Below are 24,446 nucleotides of genomic sequence, written 5' to 3'. Positions count from 1 at the left end.
TGTCTCACTTCACCTATCAATCTCTGTCAGGAATACACTGGACCTATACTGCCTTGTTTAGATAAGTTCACTGCCTTTCAAGTGGAGGAATTTGTTCATCACGAATGCTGGGCTCTGGATTCCAGACACCAGACACAAAAGCCAGAACCAAATTTCACCTGGATAAGTTTTATATAAAAAGTTTACTCCTACTCATGTTCAATAACAGATCCTCAATCTCCATTGTTAACCTCTTTACAGTGTATTCTAATTCCATGTAGTACCTTAAAGTCCAAATGCACTGCATCTGGTTTACCATTCAAATCTTAGTTTAAAAAATGGACACAATATTTTATAATTAATGTGAAAGTACAGTAGCTTTACTCTTTATTGAAATTGTTCCATTGTAATAGCAAGACATAGGACAAGGCACTATAAAGATACATGTAAAACAATAGATGCAAACTTGGTGGATTTCAGTGTTAAAACTGATGAGCACTGTCTTCTGCAGTTCAAAGGTTTGCATCATCTTCCAGCAGCGTTCCAATCTTTAAGCACCATAACAATTATAGTCAAGTTATCGTTGCTACCTTACATGTATTGTTCTGAAATTCAGCTGTGAATGCTGACGAATGCCTCAGCCCTGCTTGTTCCAAAGTAATTAACACAAATACACATTGACGAGGAAATCTGCAGATGCTGGAAATTCAAGCCACACATATCAAAGTTGCTGGTGAACGCAGCAAGCCAGGCAGCGTCTCTAGGAAGAGGTACAGTGGACGTTTCGGGCCGAGACCCTTTGAATACACATTGATTGCAATGTACCATCAGTTGTCTGGTTCACAGCAAATCCACACACATGACTAAAGAAAATCAAAGTTGTTACTTTGTGGCTAGTTTTACAAATTTATGTTGCAAACGTTTTAGAATGGGAAAAGGGACACCCATCATGTACTAGCGAGGTTATACAGACTGGAATAATGAATTGTCACTCTGCATGATACTCTCATTATTCCAGTTTACCAGATCAGGTGGAGTTTCTGCTAAGTATCTGACTTGTATTAAATGTTACAAATTCAAATGATGCTATTGAAAGTACATTAAAACTACACCCAAGACAGCAACAATATTGCTTTATACAATAATAATTTCCATTAAAAAACACACGGTAAAGAGTTCTTTCAAGTTTAATATTACAATCTTTTCACAGTCCACACCAGGTCATTCAATGTTTTTCTTTTGTGAAAATCCAAATAGTTAAATGAAACAAAGCAAGCTTTTAATTAAGCTATTTTCTGACCTTGAATGACAAGGTGTAGATTGTCCCATGTAATGAGTTACGATCTATTTCATGAAATCTGCATTCAGTAATAAAAGTATTGTTGAAAATTTAAACTAGTGGTATTAGTATCAAAATACAGAATCCAGTGGATAGGGTTCCACATAATTATTACAATATCTGAAAAGGAATCAGATAAATTAATTACATCTGAAATTAAGGATGCTGAGGAATTCATTGTCTTGAATATCCTGTATAATCACCGCTCTGTTGACTAGAGCATTATACTTCATGACAGAAGTCCATTATAAGGGTAAGGCCTGCATTGCTTTAAAAAAATGTTCACTCTGAGCAAAAAACAATTACGAGTATAAAAATCAATTTTAAAAAGGCTGTCTTTATCAAGACACTCAATAGAATAGCTTGACTGTGTTGCAATTATAGGCATGATCAATATATTTTAAAAAATCAGTCATCTTGTCAGTGGTAAAGCTAACGTGAACAGTAACAAATCACATCAGACCCAACATTTTCCCATAACCATCAGAAGGTGTAGGTTTAGACACCCGAACACATACATACAGGTATTCATTTTGCAAAAACATGGCTCAGGCACAATCTGGGTATCAAATTACCAAAGCTTTACTTAAAATATGGTACATAATTTCTTTTTAAGAACTACCCGAGACCATCAATGGTCCCAGTAATGCAGCTGAAAGGGAAAATATACAAAACACAAACCGGAGTATATATTGACTCTACATTTAAAAATGGTTTACAGCATGTTGTTCCAGACTCAGTGATATTTTTTCATGAGATCAAGGATTTCTCTGTACATGCGCGATGGAGCATCCAGGCCCCAGATGAAATCCAGATGTTCCCAATCTGGGATTTCCTTATGGTAAATTAAATTGGGCAATTTATGTAGCAACATAGTCACATCAGTGGGATCAGCCAGCCAGTCATGTCCTCCAGTCCAGAGAGCGGTGGGAACATTCATCTTTTTTATATTGTACAGAGGCGGTATTGTCTGGTCAAGAGAAACGAAAGGAGATTAGACCTCTGTCACTTTGTTACAACACAAACGCAAGTCAGTGCAGTCAAATTCTAGCTCAAATGTACTGGGTTAAGAGGATGGAGCTGAGACAAGGTGATACCCACATGAGGAATCTCTTTCTTTTTAAATCTTTTTATTGAATTAGTACAGAAAAGGTAAACCATATACGCACTGATACACAGTTGCAATATAACTTTACAAGAGATATTAATACACAAAAAAAAATTAGTACAAACAGTGCAGTTTAGATATAAAATAACCAGGTAATATAATAGTATACTAATTTTCAAACATGTCAATAAGGAAAAAAAACCCAAAACCACCCCCCCCAAAAAAAACCACCATGCAACTAAACTAAAAAGCAAAGCAAAGCAATGGGCTAACTAGGTATCAAGTAGAGTTAAACAACTTAAAACAATCACATCCTCAAACCCGACCTCCATTAAAAACAGTTAAAAAGCAAGAAGGGAATGTAAATATGGCCCGAGAAAGAAAAAAAAGTTACATTAAATGAAAATGTTGAATAAAAGATCTCCAAGTCTGTTCAAATTTAACCAAAGAATCATAAAGATTACTTCTAATTTTCTCCAAATTTAAGCATAGTATCGTCTGGGAAAACCAAAAGAATGTAGTTGGAGCATTAATCTCCTTCCAATGTTGTAAAATACATCTTTTCGCAATTAAAGTAAGAAATGCAATCAATCTACGGGCTGAAGGGGAAAGATTACTGGAAATTTTAGGTAATCCAAAGATAGCAGTAATAGGATGGGGAGAAATATCTATATTCAAAACCTTTGAAATAATATTAAAAATATCTTTCCAAAAAGTTTCCAGAGTAGGACAGGCCCAAAACATATGAGTTAAGGAAGCTATCTCCCCATGACATCTGTCACACAAAGGGTTAAAACGAGCTAATTTACCTTGAGACATATGTGCTCTATGGACAACTTTAAATTGAATTAGGGAGTGTTTAGAACAGATAGAGGAAGTATTAACTAGTTGTAAAATATGCGCCCAGTCATCCAGCGGAATAATAAGACCCGATTCCTTTTCCCAATCTGACCTAATCTTATCAAATGGAGCTTTCCTAAGTTTCATAATAGTATTATAAATAATAGCCGTCACACCTTTCTGACATGGATTAAGGTTAATTATAGTGTCTAAAATATATGTAGGAGGTAGCGTCGGAAAGGGAGTATAATACTTAGGAAATCTCTAACTTGGAGATATCTAAAAAAATGTATTCTTGGTAAGTTATATTTGTTAGATAATTGTTCAACAGACATAAGGGAACCATCTAAAAATAAATCCAAAAACCGTGAAATACCATTAGTCTTCCAAATATGAAAGGCACGGTCAGTGGAAGAGGGAGGGAAGAATATGTTACCTAAAATAGGAATCGCAAGCCCAAATTGATTAAGATCGAAAAATCTTCGGAATTGAAATCAAATACGTAAGGTATATTTAACTATCGGGTTACGGACCAGTTTACAGCGTCTCAAATCAAAAGGAAGAGAAGAACTTAAAATGGAGCCAAGTGCATAACCTTGAGCAGATTGTAATTCCAATACTACCCATTTAGGAATGGATAGTGTATCTTAGTCAAGTAACCAAAATTTCATATGTCAAATATTAATTGCCCAATAATACAATCTAAAGTTAGGTAATGTGAAACCTCCATCTCTCTTAGCTTTCTGTAGATGTATTTTACGGGTTTATATTTTGCCAAATAAATGAAGAAATTTTAGAGTCAACTTTATCAAAAAAGGATTTGGGAACAAAAATCGGTAGTACCTGAAATACCTATAAACATTTTGGAAGAATAAACATCTTAACAGCATTAATATGACCAAAGTTAAATAAAATGGAGACCATTTAAATGAGAGTTGAGTAACGTGATCGATTAAGGGTAGGAAATTAGTCTTAAATAAATCTTTATGTTTACAGGTAACTTTAATCCCAAGATATGAAAAATGATTATTAACCAATTTAAACGGAAGATTCTGATATAAGGGAACTTGCTTATTAATCGGAAAAAGTTCACTTTAACTTATTTAACTCATAACCTGAAAAAAGACTAAATTGTGCTAATAAATCTAAAGCAGCAGGAATAGATTTTTGAGGATTAGAAATATATAAAAGTAAGTCATCAGCATAGAGTGATACTTTATGGGACTTTAAACCCCGAGTTATCCCAATAATATTTGGACATTCTCGAATGGCAATTGCAAGAGGTTCTAATGCAATATCAAATAATAAAGGACTAAGAGGACAACCTTGTCTGGTACCTCAAAAAAGAAGGAAAAAAGGTGAGCTTAAAGAGTTAGTACCGACTGAGGCCATAGGAGAATGATATAACAATTTGATCCAGGATATAAATTTCGGGCTGAAATTGAACATTTCAAGCACCTTAAATAAGTAAGGCCATTCGACTCTGTCGAAGGCTTTTTCAGTGTCTAAGGAAATGACGCACTCAGAATCATTTTGTGAGGGAGTATAAATAAGGTTTAACAGTGTACGAATGTTATAAAAAGAGTAATGACCTTTAATAAAACCCGTTTGGTCTTCCGAAATAATATAAGGAAGTGCTTTTTCTAATCTGTTTGCTAATAATTTAGAAAAGATTTTAGAATCAACATTTAATAAGGATATTGGTCTATAAGATGCACATTGAGCAGGATCTTTATCCTTCTTTAATATTAAAGAGATCGATGCTCTATAGAAGGATTCAGGAAGTTTACCAAGTTTTAATGAGGCCTCCAAAACCCTGAATAACCAAGGGATTAATGAAGATGCAAAACATTTATAAAACTCCACAGTAGACCCATCAGGACCAGGAGCTTTCCCTGGACTCAGAGAAAATAACCTTCTTAATCTCATCAATAGTAAAGGAAGTGTCAACCATAGAAGATATATCATGTGAAATCTTAGGGAAATCTGGGTTATCTAAAAACTCATACATATATTTAGAGTCTCGTGGAAACTGATTGATATAAAGAGGAATAAAAATCAAAAAAAGATTGATTAATCTCAGCTTGATCAGACATCAGTTGATCATTTTGATTATAAATCTGATTAATTTGAAATTTGGAATAGTTAGTCTTCAACTGGTTAGCCAACAGTTTACCAACTTTGTCACTATGTATATAAAATTCACTTCTTGTTTTCATTAATTGATTTGCAATTGAGGACGAAAGTAATAAACTATGTTCCATTTGAATTTCAGTTCTTTGTTTATACAACTTCTCAGAGGGAGCTGTAGCGTATATCTTATCAATTTCCTTAATCTTGTCTACAATAACCAGCTCCTCATCCTTCAACCTCTTCCTCAAAGCAGCAGAACATGAGATGATCTGACCATGAATATAAGCTTTAAAAGTGTCCCAAAGGATGTTCATAGAAATATCTTCTGTATAGTTGATTGTAAAAAAGAGATCAATCTGTTCATTCATAAAGTTAACAAAATCAGAGTCCTGAAGCAACAGCGGATTAAAACGCCATTGTCTATTATTTTGTGTGTTGGCCAATATTTTAATAGAAAGCTTAAGTGGAGCATGATCCGAAATGGTTATAGAGTCATATTCACATTTGACCACTGAAGGAATAAGACGAGAGGCAATAAAAAAAATAATCAGTTCTTGAATAGGAACGATGAACATGTGAAAAAAAGAAAAATCTTTTTCCAGAGGGTGCCAAAAACCCCAAATGTCTGTCGATCCGGAATCTGAAAGGAATGAGTTAATCAAGGTTGCAGATTTATTGGGCAAGGTCCGTAAAGGAGCCGAACGATCCAAAGATGGAGATAAACAAGTATTACAATCCCCACCCCAAATTAGTGAAAACTCATTCAAATTCGGGAACAAATTAAATAATGATTTATAAAATTCCAGACAGTCCATGTTGGGAGTGTAAACATTAACCAAAACTACCTTTTTATTAAAGAGTAAACCACTAACCAATAGAAATCTGCCATTTGGATCAGAAATAATATCGTGTTGTACAAAAGTGATTAAGGGATCTATAAAAATAGAAACCCCTCGAATCTAAGCATTGGAATTCGAATGGAAGTTATGATCCTTCCAGAATTTGAAAAAACGTAATCTGTCCCCCCTCCGCACATGGGTCTCTTGTAAAAATAGAACATGTGCCTTAAGTCTCCGGAATACTTTAAAAATTTTTTTCCTTTTTATTGGATGATTAAGACCATTAGTATTCCAAGAGACAAAATTAATAGTAGACTCCATAAACCCTAAAGTCAACCCGCAAAAAGAGGAGGATTGACAATAGGGTCGACCCACGCACCCGGAAAGGGAACAGAACAAACAAGAGATAACGGGAAGGAGAACGCGACCAATAGTTCAGTAATATAAGTAGCCCAAGAGAAAAAAAACTAAAAAGTGAAGCCCCTCCCACCACCCCCACCGAACCCCCAAAGGTAAATCTAAGATAGACCAGCCAGAAAGAAGCAAGCAACCCCCATAACTTCCGTTAGACGCTCGCTAAAAAAGTGTATATATAAGAGGATCAGCTAAAGTTATAAAACAGTAGAGAAATAAAAAATAGTACACCGATTGAAGCAAACCCGATATAATACAAAGAAAAAACAGGTAAATATAAAGAAAACCGTTAACCAACAACATACCATGTAGTTAAACAAGAAAATGAGACAATTAACATAGACTAGCGAGGAAAACTACAAAAAGTACATTTAGAAACTACAAAATTTAAGGCCTCAAAGGAAATACATAAAATGATGCAGAGGAATAACCACCCAGAATCCCGAGGGAAAAAGAAAGGAATGACACAGTTAGAAAAAAATTTGGCAACCATATTAATTAACCGAAAAAAAACTTTTCTGCCCTCATATAAAGCAAAAAAATAAAAAAAAAATAAACCAAAACAGATTAACTGCATCCGAACCAACAGAGATGGTTTAATAATTGCGATTAAGATGTTGAAGGCGAAAATTGATCAAGGTAACTCTGGGCTTCCGATGGAGAGTCGAAAAAACGGGAAGACCCATCAGGCAAGCGAATCTTCAAACGTGTAGGTTAAAGCAACACTGGTTTTAAATCCATCTTATAAAGTTCCGACATCACAGATCTATAACTGACACGTTGATCCCGAACCGGCTTACTAAAATCCTCTACCAGCCGGAACCGAAGCTGTGAATAATCAATGTAACCTTTAGGTCGAGCAAATCGAAGCAATTTCTCCTTGTCTTGAAAATAATGAAATCGTTGAATAACATGCCGAGGTTTATCTGACTTAGACGAATATAATGGGACTCTGTGAGCCCGATCCAATAGTGGTGGTTGGTCAGGAAATAAGGTAGGGAACGCATCTTTTAAAAGTTGAGAAAAGGACTTTATAGGGTCATCAGATTCAGCACCTTCACGAATACCAATAATTCGAATATTCTGTCGTCGCATTCTGCATTCTAAGTCCGAGTTTTTAAAAGTCAGAAAGTCAAGTTTTTTTCTTCATTCCAGTAATTGTCTCTTCAATTTTCCCCATCTTGAGTTCATTTTGTTGCGTGGATTTTTGAAGATTAGATATAGCAGTCTGATGTTCCGTGATAGGTGTTTGCATTTTATCGATTACATCAAGAATTTTCTCCAGTTTAGATGAAATTTCCACACGAATCAGATCCGTTATAGTAGTTGAAATTTCTGTTTGAATCAGATCCGGTACAGCTTTCAAAGTTAACACTGGTTCAGTCGGAGGAGGATCAGTAGCTTTCAGTCTAACTGGAGGTTTGCCGTCTTTCCTGTTCTTAGACATAGCAGACCTTAAAAACAGCCAAATATCAAGAAAAACGGAATTTGTTGCAAAGAGTTATGAAAATCAGTGCCTTAATGGTTGGCTTAAATGTAGCTGATCATAGGAAAAAACTCAGAGGTAATGGAGCGAGTCAAAAACACGACTTCAATCCATGAGCGCTACCGGAAGTCTCCCACATGAGGAATCTTCTTTGGGATATATTTGTACCTCTCCTGACTACAGTTAAACTTATTTTGTGATGAAATTGGAAACTGGCCATCCCAAACTCTAGGATGCAGATAATTGTGAACTGAGATAAATTAAGTATTTCCAAAATGAAAAACAGTACTTCCTTCAATTCCAGAGCCCAGGGGCCTCATTCCGGTATTATATCTCAGTAGGGTGAAGAACCTTTAGTACTGGAGAGTTGATTTCAATGCAACATAACCAAAGTCCCGCAAATTGAGGTTAAATATAAAAGTAACAATCAGAAATATTTTACCAAACTATCAAAGGTAGCAACAAAAAAAGGCGATCTAATGTAAATTTATCTCAAACTAATTAGGATCCTCCCTATGCATGCTTCATTCTAGAGTGCAATCACAGTTTTCCTCTTCGGGCAAATTAATTGAAGAATGTTTCTGGTTTATTGAGACCTTGTTGCAAGTGATAAGCAGAGGGCAAGGGAGAGCATACAAGAGCGTGAAGAATTACTTATAGTATAAAAGAAACATTAAAGTTCAAGTCTTAAACAGGTTTGTCATGAAGAAACTAATATGTTAGATGAACCTGAACCAGATTTTGCTCTGAAGCAACTTAAATTAGGGCTTCAAGGGGCATAGGAACACCACTACATGCAGATTTCCTTCCAAGCCACAGACCATCCTGACTTGGAAATATATCACCAGTCCAATCCTTCCTTGTTGAGTACAAGTCTTGAAAGTATCTATTCAGTATCTCTGTGGGAGCAGCCTCACAAAGGACTTCAACTGTTCCGCGTGGCAGCTCACCACCACCTTCAAGGCCAAATAGACACTAGCAAAAAGTGCTGGCCTTGCCAATAATACCCAGATATTTAAAAAAGATAATATATTAAAATATTGAATATCAAAGTACACTAAACATACCTGAAAATGACTGAGCAAAATAAAATCTTTGACCAATAAATCAGTTTTATATAAAAAATAATTGCAGGGTTCTTACTGATGTGATTCCATGTGCCAAGAAATTTTAGTCTACCCGTAGGGGTGGACAGGAATAGCGCAGGCACTGAATGCTGCTGTCCATTTTGCCACATCAAATCCGACAAACCTTGCACATTTCAGCTGACAAAAAAAATAGTAGCGGCACAAAGCAACCGCGGATGCTGGAATTTGGAGCAACAGTCCGCTGGAGGAATTCAATACGTCAAGCAGCATTTGTTGTGCAGGAAGAAGGTATTATTTATATTTCAAAGGTTCAAAGGTACAATTTAATGTCAGAGAAATATATACAATAAACATTCTGAAATGCTTTTTCTCCACAAAAACAGAGGAGTCCCCCAAAGAATCTTCTTCTTATCCTGTCCACGGACAGTCTGTACATGGCCCAGCCAGAACTGGACACATTTTTGCGCCTTGTTGTTGAATTCGGCAAGATCTGCAATGGTACAGGGTCCCTCTAGCGATGGGCATTGCAGGAAATGTTGCATAGTTTGTGGCTCAGTTCCACATTCGCAAGTTGTCGGCTGGTTGTATATCCCCATTTGCTTAGTGACACCTTTGAACGACCTACACCAGACCCAAGTCTGTTAAGGCAGCGGTCCCCAACCACCGGGCCGTGAGGAAGCGATATGATTTGGTGATATGAGTCAGCTGCACCTTTCCTCATTCCCTGTCACGCCCACTGTTGAGCCATTACGCATGCGAGGTCATTACACGCGCGTCATCCATTTCAGCTTCGGGAAGAAGATCAACTCCTCCAGTTTGCAAATGACGACAGGCTGGAAAGTATGTTTGACATAACATCTCTGCCGGCATTCCGGATCAAAGTCAAGGCTGAATATCCTGAGATAGCCACGGAAGCACTGAAAACGTTGCTTCCATTTCCAACGTATCTCTGCAATGAACGCAACGAAAACTAAATTGCGGAATAGACTGGACATTAGGAACCCCGTTCGAGTATCGCTGTCTCTCGTCACCCCTCGATAAGACCGTCTTGTTGCAGGAAAACAATCCCAGGGCTCCCACTGATTCAGCGATATTGGTGTGTTGCAATGATTTTATATGTTCATACGGGGAAAATATGTGCTGCGTGTTTAATATCCAAACGTTACTTAAAATGTTATGATGCTGTTGACTTACATAATTATATAACGATTACAGCACGGAAACAGGCCACCTCTGCCCTTCTAGTCAGTGCTGAATGCTACTCTCACCTAGTCCCACCGACCCGCACTCAGCCCATAACCCTCCATTCCTTTCCTGTCCATATACCTATCCAATTTTTCATTAAATGATAATATTAAACCTGCCTCTACCACTTCTACTGGAAGTTCGTTCAACATTTACTTCAAGCTCCCCTGTCCTCCCCTGATAATTGACTTATCACTATATTCATGCGAGGAAAATAAGCGCTGTGTGTTTAATATTAAATTTGTTAGATAAACCCTTCTAGAAACGAAATTGAGTGTATTAGCTAATTATCATCTATATTCCGGTCGTGATTAACACCCCTCCCCCCAACAGAATCGCCAAAAACGATTTGAAGAAAAAAATCGTATACGCATGCGCACTGGTGCCCGCGCAAGGCTTCATGGTCATTATAGTCTTTCTCGGGGAAACCCAGCGTATTTGACTGCTACTCTCGTCCGTTGACAACCCCTACCACCCCCCCCACGCCCCGCCAGTCAGCTGGTCAGCAAGAATATTGACAATATGAAACCGGTCCGCAGTGCGAAAAAGGTTGGGGACCCCTGTGTTAAGGCACTTCCAGGTTGCCCAGTTGCAATGAGCTCCTGGGGGAAGACTTTCATCTGGTGGAATTCCCATCGTTGGGGGTTGTTTGAGACTGGCGAGCCGGTCTTTCCACAAGGCGATGCGGGCTTCAGATGGAATTGATTGTAACGAAGCAAGACTGTTAATGAAACTCTTCCTTGACTTTAGGCAGCTGGGTGTAGGTGTATGACCATGTAGAGGGTGCCTCCCATCTGATGTTTGATGGAGTTGTTCTTTCTTGCTGGCTACCGTTCTTCTTATATCAGGGGGAGTGATACCCACCAGGATATATAGGCTGTTGGTGTTTGTAGGTTTTAAACAACCGGTGATAAGTCAGCAGCTTGCATTCAGAATGACATCCATCTTCTTAGCATGAGTAGATCTTTCCAATGCAGGGCAGACATATTCAGCAGTGGAATTGCGAGCCAGTGCACTTGCTCTTTGCTATGTTTTCGAGCTTGCTCCCCATTTTGTGTTAGTGAGCTTAGGCAGGATGTTGTTTCGTCCGCTCACTTTTGTCTTTGTCTTATTGATGTGGTTCTTGAAAGTGAGGCATCTGTCAAGGGTGACTCCTAAGTAGATCGGATGCTCGCAATGCCTCAGTGTTGCTCCACACCAGGTTACTTTAAGCTGACGTTTGGCTTCACGGTTCCTGAGGTAGAATGCACAAACTTGCATCTTTGATGGGTTTGCCCGGAGGTGGTTTTCTTCATAGTAGGATGTTAGTCCCTCCAAGGCCTCAGAAAGCATTTTCTCCACTGTGTTAAAATCAGTGCTTTGGGTAGTGATGCATAAGTCATCAGCATATATAAAACGGCGTGTGACATCATCTATAGGTTGGTCATTCGTGTAGATGTTGTACAACAGCGGTGAAAGCACACTTCCCTGAGGAAGACCATTCTTCTGAATATGTCACCTGCTACGCTTCCCACCTAGTTCAACATAGAACCGGCGATTCTGAAGCATGCTTTCTAACAGCTCTGTTAAGTGAGTATCTTTTGTCATCTCTAGGATCTTGCAGAGGAGACGTCTATGGTTCACTGTATCGTAAGCTGCTGACAAGTTTACAAAAACAGCACCTGTTACCATAGAAACATAGAAAATAGGTGCAGGAGTAGGCCATTCGGCCCTTCGAGCCTGCACCGCCATTCAGTATGATCATGGCTGATCATCCAACTCAGAACCCTGTACCAGCCTTCCCTCCATACCCCCGATCCCTTTAGCCACAAGGGGAATATCTAACTCCCTCTTAAATATAGCCAATGAACTGGCCTCAACTGTTTCCTGTGGCAGGGAATTCCACAGATTCACCACTCCCTGTGTGAAGAAGTTTTTCCTAATCTCGGTCCTAAAAGGCTTCCCCTTTATCCTCAAACTGTGACCCCTCGTTCTGGACTTCCCCAACATCGGGAACAATCTTCCTGCATCTAGCCTGTTCAATCCCTTTGGGATTTTATATGTTTCAATAAGATCCCCCTTCAATCTTCTAAATTCCAATGAGTATAAGCCTAGTTGATCCAGTCTTTCATCATATGAAAGTCCTGCCATCCCAGGAATCAATCTGGTGAACCTGCTTTGTACTCCCTCTATGGCAAGGATGTCTTTCCTCAGATTAGGGGACCAAAACTGCACACAATACTCCAGGTGTGGTCTCACCAAGGCCTTGTACAACTGCAGTAGTGCCTCCCTGCTCCTGTACTCGAATCCTCTTGCTATGAATGCCAGCATACCATTCGCCTTTTTCACCGCCTCCTGTACCTGCATGCCCACTTTCAATGACTGGTGTATAATGACACCCAGGTCTCGTTGCACCTCCCATTTTCCTAATCAGCCACCATTCAGATAATAATCTGCTTTCCTGTTTTTGCCACCAAAGTGGATAACCTCACATTTATCCACATTAAATTGCATCTGCCATGAATTTGCCCACTCACCTAACCCATCCAAGTCACCCTGCATCCTCTTAGCATCCTCCTCACAGCTAACACTGCCGCACAGCTTCGTGTCATCCGCAAACTTGGAGATGCTGCATTTAATTCCCTCATCCAAGTCATTAATATATATTGTAAACAACAGGGGTCCCAGCACTGAGCCTTGCGGTACCCCACTAGTCACTGCCTGCCATTCTGAAAAGGTCCCATTTATTCCCACTCTTTGCTTCCTGTCTGCCAACCAATTCTCTGTCCACATCAATACCATACCCCCAATACTGTGTGCATTAAGTTTGCACACTAATCTCCTGTGTAGGACCTTATCAAAAGTCTTTTGAAGATCCAAATATACCACATCCACTGGTTCTCCCTTATTCACTCTACTAGTTACATCCTCAAAAAATTCTATGAGATTTGTCAGACATGATTTTCCTTTCACAAATCCATGCTAACTTTGTCCGATGATTTCACCGCTTTCCAAATGTGAAGTTATCACATCTTTGATAACTGACTCTAGCATTTTCCCCACCACCGATGTCAGGCTTACTGGTCTATAATTCCCTGGTTTCTCTCTCCCTCCTTTTTTTAAAAAGTGGGGTTACATTAGCCACTCTCCAATCCTCAGGAACTAATCCAGAATCTGAAGAGTTTTGAAAAATTATCACTAATGCATCCACTATTTCTTGGGCCACTTCCTTAAGCACTCTGGGATGCAGACCATCTGGCCCTGGGGATTTATCTGCCTTTAGTCCCTTCAATTTACCTAACACCACTTCCCTACTAACATGTATTTCCCTCAGTTCCTCCATCTCACTGGACCCTCTGTCCCTTACTATTTCCGGAAGATTATTTCTGTCCTCCTTAGTGAAGACAGAACCACAGTAGTTACTCAACTGGTCTGCCATGTCCTTGTTCTCCATGATCAATTCACCCATTTCTGTCTGTAGGGGACCGACATTTGTCTTAACCAATGCTCTTCTTTTCACATATCTATAAAAGCTTTTACAGTCAGTTTTTATGTTCCCTGCCAGTTTTCTCTCAATCTTTTCTCCCCTTCCTAATTATGCCCTTTGTCCTCTTCTGCTGGACTCTGAATTTCTCCCAGTCCTCAGGTGAGCCACTTTTTCTGGCTAATTTGTATGCTTCTTCTTTGGAATTGATACTATCCCTAATTTCCCTCGTCAGCCACGGGTGCACTACCTTCCTTGATTTATTCTTTTGCCAAACTGGGATGAACAATTGTTGTAGTTCATCCATGCGATCTTTAAATGCTTGCCATTGCATATCCACCGTCAACCCTTTAAGTGTCATTTGCCAGTCTATCTTAGCTAATTCACGTCTCATACCTTCAAAGTTACCCTTCTTTAAGTTCAGAACCTTTGTTTCTGAATTAACTATGTCACTCTCCATCTTAATGAAGAATTCCACCATATTATGGTCACTCTTACCCAAGGGGCCTCTCACGACAAGATTGCTAATTAACCCTTCCTCATTGCTCAATACCCAGTCTAGAATAGCCTGCTCTCGAGTTGGTTCCTTGACATGTTGGTTCAAAACACCATCTCGCATACATTCCAAGAAATCCTCTTCCTCAGCACACTTACCAATTTGGTTCACCCAATCTACATGTAGATTGAAGTCACCCTTTATAACTGCTGTTCCTTTATTGCACACATTTCTAATTTCCTGTTCGAAACCATCTTCGATATATTGTGTAAGGTTGAGCAGTTGGCTTGTTGTTGACTTGCCAGGATCTTCTTATGATCCTCTTATCTACAGTTGGTGCTATCCTATTGAGTATCAGGCCCCAAAGAATGAACGACAATTAAATGTTAGAACCCCAAAGAACCCCCCCAGCTCCTCCCTCCCGTGCGTAAGTGGCAGCAAGCACCATCTCCCTCCCTCCACTGGCAAAAAAAATCGAGCATCAGCACCAACACCGAGCACTCATGCCTGAGCAAAACAATAGCAAAGACAAAGACTTGCAGATACCCAAAGACTTCACATTTCACCCGGTATTTGACATACCACAGGTTCGCTCTTTCGGGATATATATGGCTTACAGGTATCCATTCTCAAGGTTGGGCTTGGATTGTTGGATATCAGAAATCAAGTCAAAGAATTCGGAGACTGGGATGGGAATGGGAAACTGGAATCAACAACAATGGTAGACGCTCAGATCAATGGGCTGTTTGGAGATCAAGTGGCATAGTTTTGGCATAGGTGTAGTTTTGATGCAGGGGTATAGACAAGGCTGAAGGACTTAAAGGTAAATGATTTCAATCTTGAAGGTCTCGAGTTGAGGTTCTAAGAAGCTCTCCCAGATGGAAATAAATTTTTTTGCACATGGAATCAAATTGGCCACTTTGTTAGATACACCTGCTCATTAATGCAAATAACTAATCAGCCAATCACATGGTAGCAACTCAATGCATAAAAGCATGCAGACATGGTCAAGAGGTTCAGTTGTTGTTCAGACCAAACATCAGAATGAGGAACAAATGTGATCCAAGTGACTTTGACAGTGGAATGATTGTTAGTGCCAGAAGGGGTAGTTAGAGATTCTCAGAAACTGCGGATCTGGGGTTTTCACGCATAACAGTCTCTGGAGTTTACAGAGAATGGTGTGAAAGCAACAAAACATAGTGAGTGATAGTTCTGTGGGCGAAAACACCTTGTTAAATGAGAGAGGTCAGCAGAGAATGGCCTGACTGGGCCATGCTAACAGGAAGGTGACACATTACAACAATGGTGCGCTAAAGAGCATCTCTAAACACACATGTTGAACCTTGAAGTGGATGGACTATGGAAACAGAAGACTACACTCCTGCACCTAGTAACATGGCCACTGAGTATGCAGTGTATAATTGAAAGAAATGTTATATGGGAAATGATGACACAATAACCCTGCCACAAATGATGTTGGTGTTGCAGGGCAGATGGAAGGCTGGAAGTGGTCCAAATTCACAGGGAGCTGATGCTTTTCATTCATCAAATCCACCTCACCCCCTCTCCACAAGCATTCAAGTGCATAAATACAGGAGGATGAGAAACAGCATTACGCGTGTGAAATTTCCAGACTAATCAATTTGTAAATAACAGAAATCAGTATCAATTCAATGAGTTGTCATGATGTGGCAGTCGGTGGAGGCACGTTGGTCAGTACAACACTTCTGGGATCTCTGGGTTCAAACATGCTCTTGTGGAAATCCTGACTTCTATCAATTTCGGAGCATAATACTGGCAAGGATATTGTCATTGTTATAAATCTAAAGTCCAGCGATGATATAAAATATCAGAACCAGCTTGCAGGATACACAGAATACAACCTATCAAAAGAAACCAATTTCCCTCAATGGGCGATTTCCTGTACAGTACCTCATTATAGTGAGCCATATTCTCATCATCGGAACCCCAATCAAAAGCCTGAAAGCGTCCTGTTCTTATGTTCTGGAAAACAAACATTGCATGATCAAAAAATCATTTCTCACCCAACTAATACAGTGCACAAGTGTACACCAGTTGCCAGAAACTTCAAATGCGCAATCTGCTTATCTCATGCAAATTGAAACCATTAACTATCTTTTCTGTGAAATTTAGCTTCCCCTTGGAAATTTCTCCAGTTCTGCACCACCAAACACTGCCCAATCCAGGCTGACAAGGTACTGATACCTTTCCCCGCGGGTTTCCGAGGACGATGTAGTCTTCACAGCACAGGACTGGGAGGACTGCCAGGTAAGGTCATCACTCAGCTTTCACACTTGCAGCAACAATAACCCTCAACACCTTCCCACTCCAATCCTGCATTCCACTGTCTTCCCTGGTCATTCCCTTCCCAATCTCTATTCAGCCTCCTAATCATCCCCAATCCTGCAGCACCCCTGAGACTCAGGCCCCAGCTTCCTCATCCTTTCAAAATGACCTGGAACCAGGTGGCATATTGTTGATGTTCAAAATGTGCAAAGCTACAGTACATCAGTTGGGCCTTAGTCCAGAGCTGCAGGTGACATTTGCAGCAGAAGATCAAACACCAAAACGGGCCTTGCCAGTGCAAGGCTTCACCAATCCAGTGCCTAGATGCCCAGTTAGTTTTGCCCAAAACCTTTGGACCTTCACTCATTGGTCCATGTTTGAAGCAAGTCTGCGATAAGTTGTCAAGCCACAGAACTGGTAAAAACCCAAAATGGTGAGTAGTTTATTGATGAACAAATGTCGTATCACTTGATACCACTATCATTTTAATGATAATTGAAGCGATTTAACCAAACTGATCTGCCCCACTTTTTGTTCAAGGGACTTACTTCAGTAATATTCCACATTCTTGGGTGCATGCTATCTGTGTTGAAACAACTCTGCTAGAGTGTAGCTAATTCTGGACATAGATCTTCAGCACTACACTGTGATAGTCTCTACTGTGCTTAGTGCTCTCACAAGAATGAAACAACCTGGCTGAAAACTCTCTTCCCTGATAATGGGGATTTCAGGGCCAAACTGAACTAGTCCGCCTGCTAACCACTACACCGCAGACATGGTCCTCGCAGTGGTCAATCACCTCCCTCAACACTCCACAATGAAATTTGCTCTAGTTATCCAGGATAGACGGGTACTCATGATAGCAAAACTTTGCTACTGGAGACCTCCACAGGGGAAAACTTCTGCAGCCTCCCATTGTCCATCCACGGTAGCATTTATTCAAGCAACACTGAATTTCTCGACACTCGTCTTTAAATGGCAATATTTATAACAAATGAGGATATTGATGACACATTCAGAGTTAGTACCTGGCTCCAGTGGAGAACATTTTGTATAGAGGTTCCAGCTGGACAATGGGCTGAATAGACTGGAATTCGGCTCTGCAAAGCATCAATTATAGAAAAGTGAATCACTAAACATATTGGATGCAATACTTTTAACTACAATTATAGAAACAAAGAGTCCAAATGTATCTGAAATACGCTGTGATTCCAGATTAGGACAGACTGCGCCTTGTATGTTTTTATTTTCAAAAAAGGGGAGGTACTGTTGCAAATTCCACAGAGTCAGTACCTTAATTCACTATTGAAGTCAGGTCCCTGAAGCAGCACTGATTGCCACACCATTACTATTGGACAGTCTTACAAAAATCACTGCTTACATTCCACTTGCACTCACTGGGGCTCTTGTTCATGAACTTTTTAAAACTAGACGAAGTTCACTAGAAAAAATTGATAATGCTACATCATATCCAAAACCAGTGAATTTAAATTGGGATGGAATAGTTATAGCAATAGCATGCAACAGTCCAAAAAATCTGCTGGACCAGCGAAGTTCTGAGCCCGTTGGATTATTAGTCTTTAATAGTAAAATCCAAGTAATAGAAATAGACTTTTTTTCGTACACATTCTCAACATTTCTTCCAGCATTCAAATTTCTGTTATGCTTACAATGTTAAGGTTCTTTGTATTGAATCCACTTATTATGAAGAATACATTGCCACACAGCTCCTCAATCAAGACTTGGTTACACACGTGTGTAGCAAGCCACGTTATTGCCTTGGTCTGTGGAAGGAAATCCTTTCTCCCAAACATATCCTAAAAACAACAATGCCAAAAGAGAGTCACTAACAAGTTAGGCAAAACCTAAATACTTCAATGGTAGTAACAGATTTCTACCGGGGAAGTTCTCCCGATTATCCGTAACAACTCTGGAATGATGCCCTGAAAAAACAAGTGGAAGTTGATCGATGCAAGCTTGTTTAGTAGTTTGAATGCTCAGCAAGTTTACAAAATTTAGAGACATATTCCAATGAATCAGAAAACCATAATAAATGATGCATAAAAAATGCTGAATGAAGGGTCTTGTCCCAACGGTTCATTCCCCTCCACAGATGCTGCCTGACCTGCTGAGTCCCTCCAACATTCTGTGTGTTGCTCTGGCTTTCCAGCATCTGCAGAATCGCTTGGGTTAATGAATGATTCACCTTTCTTTTCACACAAACTACCATCATCGAACCGAAAGTAATGTCAGCGCAGTGCAGGGGCACATTTAGAGGAGGTGTTTTATGGCCAATAACTAGATATTTGTTTTTAAGCAGTGTTTGTTGGGAACCTGCAACTAAGACCTCCCAGCTACAAACCCACCAACTCCCTTCCATGCCTTTAAAGGCTGGCGCGTCACAGGAACCATGCCAAAATTGTGCTGGTGGGTATGTTAAGTGGCTACTCTACAATGTAGTTGGGTGATGGCAGAAGAGTTGGAGAAGATGTTAGGGATGCGAATGGAAACACAGATCAATAGGATTCGTGTATGATTTGTGCTCGATGGCGAGTGTGGATGCCGTAAGCCGAAGGGCCTATTTCCGTGCTGCATGACTACAAACTCAAAGCATAATTTAATCACAATCATCAAGTCATGTGCATCACATCAACTGAAGACCAAATAATGAAGTTGAGCAGCTTTACTCAGTTATCTGCTGCTGTAGTCAAATAGTGACCTCCCCCTTTCTCCAGCAAACCCATGGAATAGAAAGTTCCATTGCTTCAAAAATTTCAACATACATTCCAAACCCTACAGTTAAATTGCCTCTCTTCCCAATTCAAATATGGTTATCAGGATAAAAAGCAGGCACTTACTTTGATTAAAAACTCCGGAAGAAGACCGAGTTTTACCAGTGGGCTGGTAGCATATTTAACTGTTGCAACAGGAGCCAGGCCAAAAAATAACTTAATTTTCTTTGCTAGCTCTGGCATTGTAGAAAAGGCTATGAAACCTGATGGAAGGAGAAAAGAATGTTATGGGGAAGCTGAAGGTCATCATTAAAACTCTCCTACATCTGAGAAATCAACAAAAAAAAAATCAAACCATTTATGGTTTAAGAAAAGCATGTAGTTGCAGAATTTTCCATGAAGCTATTGGCAGTCATCATTATAATGGAAGGAATCTGACAGCAAGTGCAAATGCTCATCAGTCATGAACATTTAGAGTAAGCATTGTTGATCGTCAGGGCCAATTGGGAACAGTGGGGATGGCGAGTTGGGAGCAGTAGTTAGAGGCAAATGTTGGATGCTTCAAGAATTCAGACTGTTGGGACACTGAGCAAAAGAGATCTGAAATGTCATGTGACGGACCCTGGAACGTTGAAGTGGATTGAAGATCGGAGCACTGGCAGTCTGGCATGTCAAGAACAGTGGGGAACTGAACTATACTGGTGTGCTAAAGCATCTTAATAATCTTTCACTTTAAACATTCCAGTTTTGTATGTGTTCGTTCTCAGCCCTTCAAAACTATTTCAAAATCCAACACTTACTGAAAATAATTAGAATAAATTTTATTTCAAATTTAAAATATATTTTTGTTTCCATTTTAATCCCAAAGACATGCATGTTCATACTCTGCAAAAATGAGTAAAGATAGAACATTTTACTTCATAGCTTGTGATTGGTTGTTCAGTTTGTATAAACACATTGGTTTTTGCAGATGTCCCTCTGATCTGGGCCAACATTTACGTGCGGGTGGCACCTAATTAATTAGCTTGTTTATTTCGGCTTTTTTCTTAAAGATGTGCTGGGTGCGTTCCGACTACCACTGCACCACTACATTCTTCACGGCAATATATCGGTCTGCGGCCCGGAGGTTGGGGACCACTACTCTAAATAAACAAAAAGATATTCATATGGGCTTAGATAATACTCATGACACATACGCATTTATTTTCAGGACTAACTCCACCAAGGTTTATTTCAAAGGGTGAGCAGTGTGAACAACAGGAGCTTTCTTGTACCCACTAACTAACTCAATTGCTTCTCACAAAACCGAAGGAGGCCCACAGGATCCATGATGGCTGCCCACTGAGCAACCTCATTTCCACTCATTTCCGATAGAAATGAAAAATCACTTGCTGGAATTTGGTACACAATTGTGTATTTGCATAGCCCTCGCAGATTTTCATCACTATAATGGCAAGTATTAATAGTGTCACTACATTTCCTGGACCTACACATTTTCATTTCGTGTGGCCAATTAATTGGACAGCATGTCATTAGAACGTGAAGTAACTGGAAACCCAAAGGGATAACCTGCCCACTCCACAGAGACAGTTCTGAGGTCAGGATCGAACCAAAGTCCCTAGAGCTAAGGCAGCAGCAATAACTAACGTGCCAAAATGTCTCCTTCACATGAACTGTACACGTCACATTGTCTCTATGTCACAGCAGGAAGTAAAGGTACCCCATGATCATTATAAACTAGCATACCAATGGTGGCAAGATTTCATGGAACGCAATGAAAAATTAATCTACAGTTGTCCTAAATGGAGGAGATGAATAATCTTGAATTAACATTTATCTTATTGTAAGAGATAGGAACAGAGAGACCAGGTAGGAGTTGCAACTGGATTGAACGAGAAAGGGGGCCTGTGAGGGCCTCCAAGTGACTTTTATTCTAAAATAGCATTTGTCAACTTTTATTTATAAAATTGCTTGAATTTTTAAAAAAAATTTGTGCATTTTGAAGTGTTTCTCCTTTTAAATATTTTAAGCTCTTTTCATCTGTTAACTTACAAGTTTGGTATTTTTAAGCTTTAAGATAATTTGAATGCTTCAGAAAATGTTTTTGGTACTGACAGCTTACAATTCAAACTAAGTCAGGGCAAAACAAACAGGTAATGCTTGGTTTTTCTCTCCAAGGATGTTGTCTGACCTGCTGAGCCTCCCCAGCATTTTGTATTTTTATATGAAATTACCATCATCTCTGGTGCTTTTTTTGTTAAATTGGTTTGTTGTCAAGGCGTATATCTTTTTGTCAGCAGGACTGAAGGAACCACATTGCTCAACTCAAAATTGGACTAATGAGCTCAAGATTACAACAGTTTTGATAAATATGGGCAATGCAACTTCCATTATAAAGTCAGCTTTACTTTTTAAAAAAAAACTTAACTGATTCAATCTTATCTTGTGCTACTTAGCACATTAAAAAAAAACTCAAATGAAGACAAATTACATTGATGAATTTGAACACCTGACTTACCAATTGTTGTCCCCTGAGAATGACCAACATAGTACAACTGTTCTTGGTTAGTCTTCGCAAGGATGAAGTTTAGCACTGCTGGTAAGTCTTTGGTGGCCATCTCATCAAAGCTTTAAATAAAAAACACAACCCAATATCATCCATAATACACATAAATATATTCACTCTTCTTTGCAGAGGAGATTTACAAGGATGGTGCCTGGATTGGGGAGCATGCCTTATGAGAATAGGCTGAGTGAACTCGGCCTTTTCTCCTTGGAGCGACGGAGGATGAGAGGTGACCTGATAGAGGTGTATAAGTCGATGAGAGGCATTGATCGTGTGGATAGTCAGAGGCTTTTTCCCAGGGCTGAAATGGCTAGCAAGAGAGGGCACAGTTTGTCAAACACAGAGGGTGTTTGGAAGTAGGTACAGAGGACATATCAGGGGTAAGATTTTTTTTAAGCAGAGAGTGGTGAGTGCATGAAATGGGCTGCCAGTGATGGAGTGGTGAAGACGGATATGATAGTGACTTTTAAGAGACTACTGGACAGGTATATGAAGCTCAGAATAATAGAGGGCTATGGGTAACCCTAGGTAATTTCTCAGGTAAGGACATGTTCGGCACAGCTTTGTGGGCCGAAGGGCCTGTATTGTGCTGTAGGTTTTCAATGTTTCTAAGTTTCTTTTGCTATAAAAATTTAAAGCAGGCAAATCATAAACACAAGAAATTATGCAGATGCTGGAAGTCTAAAGCAACACGCACAAAATGCGGGAGGAACTGAGCAGGTCAAGCAGCATCTATGGAAATGAACAACAGTCAATGTTTTGGGCTGAGACCCTTCTCATTTTTAATTATATCAATGACTTGGCAGCTTTGTCAATTTTGTTTAGAGGACAAAACAGTATCTTGTACCATTAAAACTAATTAAAAGTTTGTAAAATTTCGTAGTGCTGACACAACTCCTGAATTAATATCTTATTACAGGTTTCCCCCGCCATCCGAAGGTAGAGCATTCCTATGAAACGGTTCGTAAGCCGGAATGTTGTAAAGCAAAGAAGCAATTACCATTTATTTATATGGGAAAAATTTGTGAGTGTTCGCAGACCCAAAAATAACCTACCAAATCATGCCAAATAACACATAAAACCTAAAATAACAGTAACATATAGTAAAAGCAGAAATGATATGATAAATACACAGCCTATATAAATTAGAAATACTTCTCTACAACAATTGCCTGCACAGATCTCCGTAGCGAAAATCTCACGCAAGCGCTGTTGGCAAAAACACTCTCTCCAGTAACCCTTAGGCTATGAAGCTGCCGAATCATACCAAATAACACGTAAAAATACACAGCTGATATAAAGTAGAAATAATGTATGTACAGTGTAGTATCACTTACGGGAATCGGGAGGACATCGAGCAAACTGATGATGGTGTGTTAGGCTGAGTCGTCGCAGGTTGGGGTGGTGCAGTGGCCCCCACCCTCTGGGCAGCGAACCGATACCGATCCGCGAAGCATGCAGGGGTACAGCGGCAGCCAGGACGCATCCAGCACATCTTCAAGAAAAAAGCTGAAATAAACATACTAATTAATTAGGTGCCGCCTGGCACGTAATTGTCAGCCCAGATCAGAGGCTGCATCGCCTCTGATCTGGGCCGACATTTACGGACCAGGCAGCACCTAATTAATTAGCATGTTTATTTCGGCTTTTTTCTAAAAGATGTGCTGTGTGCCTCCCGGCTATCGCTGCATTCTCCGTGAATCGGTATCTGTCCGCGGCCTGGGGGTTGGGGTGGTTGGACACTGAGGTATCATCTCATCGTCGATCAGGGCAGGCAGCTCATCTTCTCCTATGACTGCCTGCCTCGATGTCGAAAGTCGAGGTTCGTCGTCTGCTGTGGCTGATGTGGAAGGCTTGACTGCTTTGCCTCGCGCATTTTTTTGTCATACAGTTCTTTGTAAGCACTCAAACCGTCCTGCAAATATGCCCTAAACCGACGTACCCTTTCAAAATTAAAGTCGTACTTTATCATTGCATTGAAAATCTCACGCAGGTGCTTCACGTTCAGTTCCTGGACGATTTCACTTCCTACTGCATTAGGTTTTAGAAACATAGAAAATAGGTGCAGGAGTAGGCCATTCGACCCTTCGAGCCTGCACCACCATTCAGTACGATCATGGTGGATCATCCAACTCAGAACCCTGTATCTGCCTTCTCTCCATACCCCCTGATCCCTTTAGCCACAAGGGCCATATCTAACTCCCTCTTAAATATAGCCAATGAACTGGCCTCAACTGTTTCCTGTGGCAGAGAATTCCACAGATTCACCACTCCCTGTGTGAAGAAGTTTTTCCTCATCTCGGTCCTAAAAGGCTTCCCCTTTATCCTCAAACTGTGACCCCTCGTTCTGGACTTCCCCAACATTGGGAACAATCTTCCTGCATCTAGCCTGGCCAATCCCTTTAGAATTT

At 39.9% G+C, this 24,446-nt stretch overlaps 1 protein-coding gene across 2 annotated transcripts in view; it reads right to left on the bottom strand.

Annotated features, from left to right (window-relative positions):
* Positions 1 to 347: 347 nt before the first annotated feature.
* Positions 348 to 24,446, bottom strand: part of LOC134358935 (putative lysosomal acid lipase/cholesteryl ester hydrolase) — a 64,839-nt gene continuing 40,740 nt past the window's right edge. For both annotated transcript variants that reach the window (XM_063071631.1, XM_063071632.1), the window contains exons 5-10: positions 21,988 to 22,097; positions 19,596 to 19,732; positions 18,408 to 18,554; positions 17,766 to 17,837; positions 16,363 to 16,434; positions 348 to 2,288 (exon numbers count right to left, since the gene is read on the bottom strand). In XM_063071631.1, coding sequence (XP_062927701.1) covers positions 2,055 to 2,288; positions 16,363 to 16,434; positions 17,766 to 17,837; positions 18,408 to 18,554; positions 19,596 to 19,732; positions 21,988 to 22,097 — 772 coding nt within the window. In that variant the 3' untranslated portion in view covers positions 348 to 2,054. The remainder of the gene's footprint in view (positions 2,289 to 16,362; positions 16,435 to 17,765; positions 17,838 to 18,407; positions 18,555 to 19,595; positions 19,733 to 21,987; positions 22,098 to 24,446) is intronic.

Source organism: Mobula hypostoma, chromosome 19, assembly GCF_963921235.1.
Source record: "Mobula hypostoma chromosome 19, sMobHyp1.1, whole genome shotgun sequence".
Taxonomy (NCBI): Eukaryota; Metazoa; Chordata; class Chondrichthyes; order Myliobatiformes; family Myliobatidae; genus Mobula; species Mobula hypostoma.
This window is presented reverse-complemented; position numbering and strand designations above follow the sequence as displayed.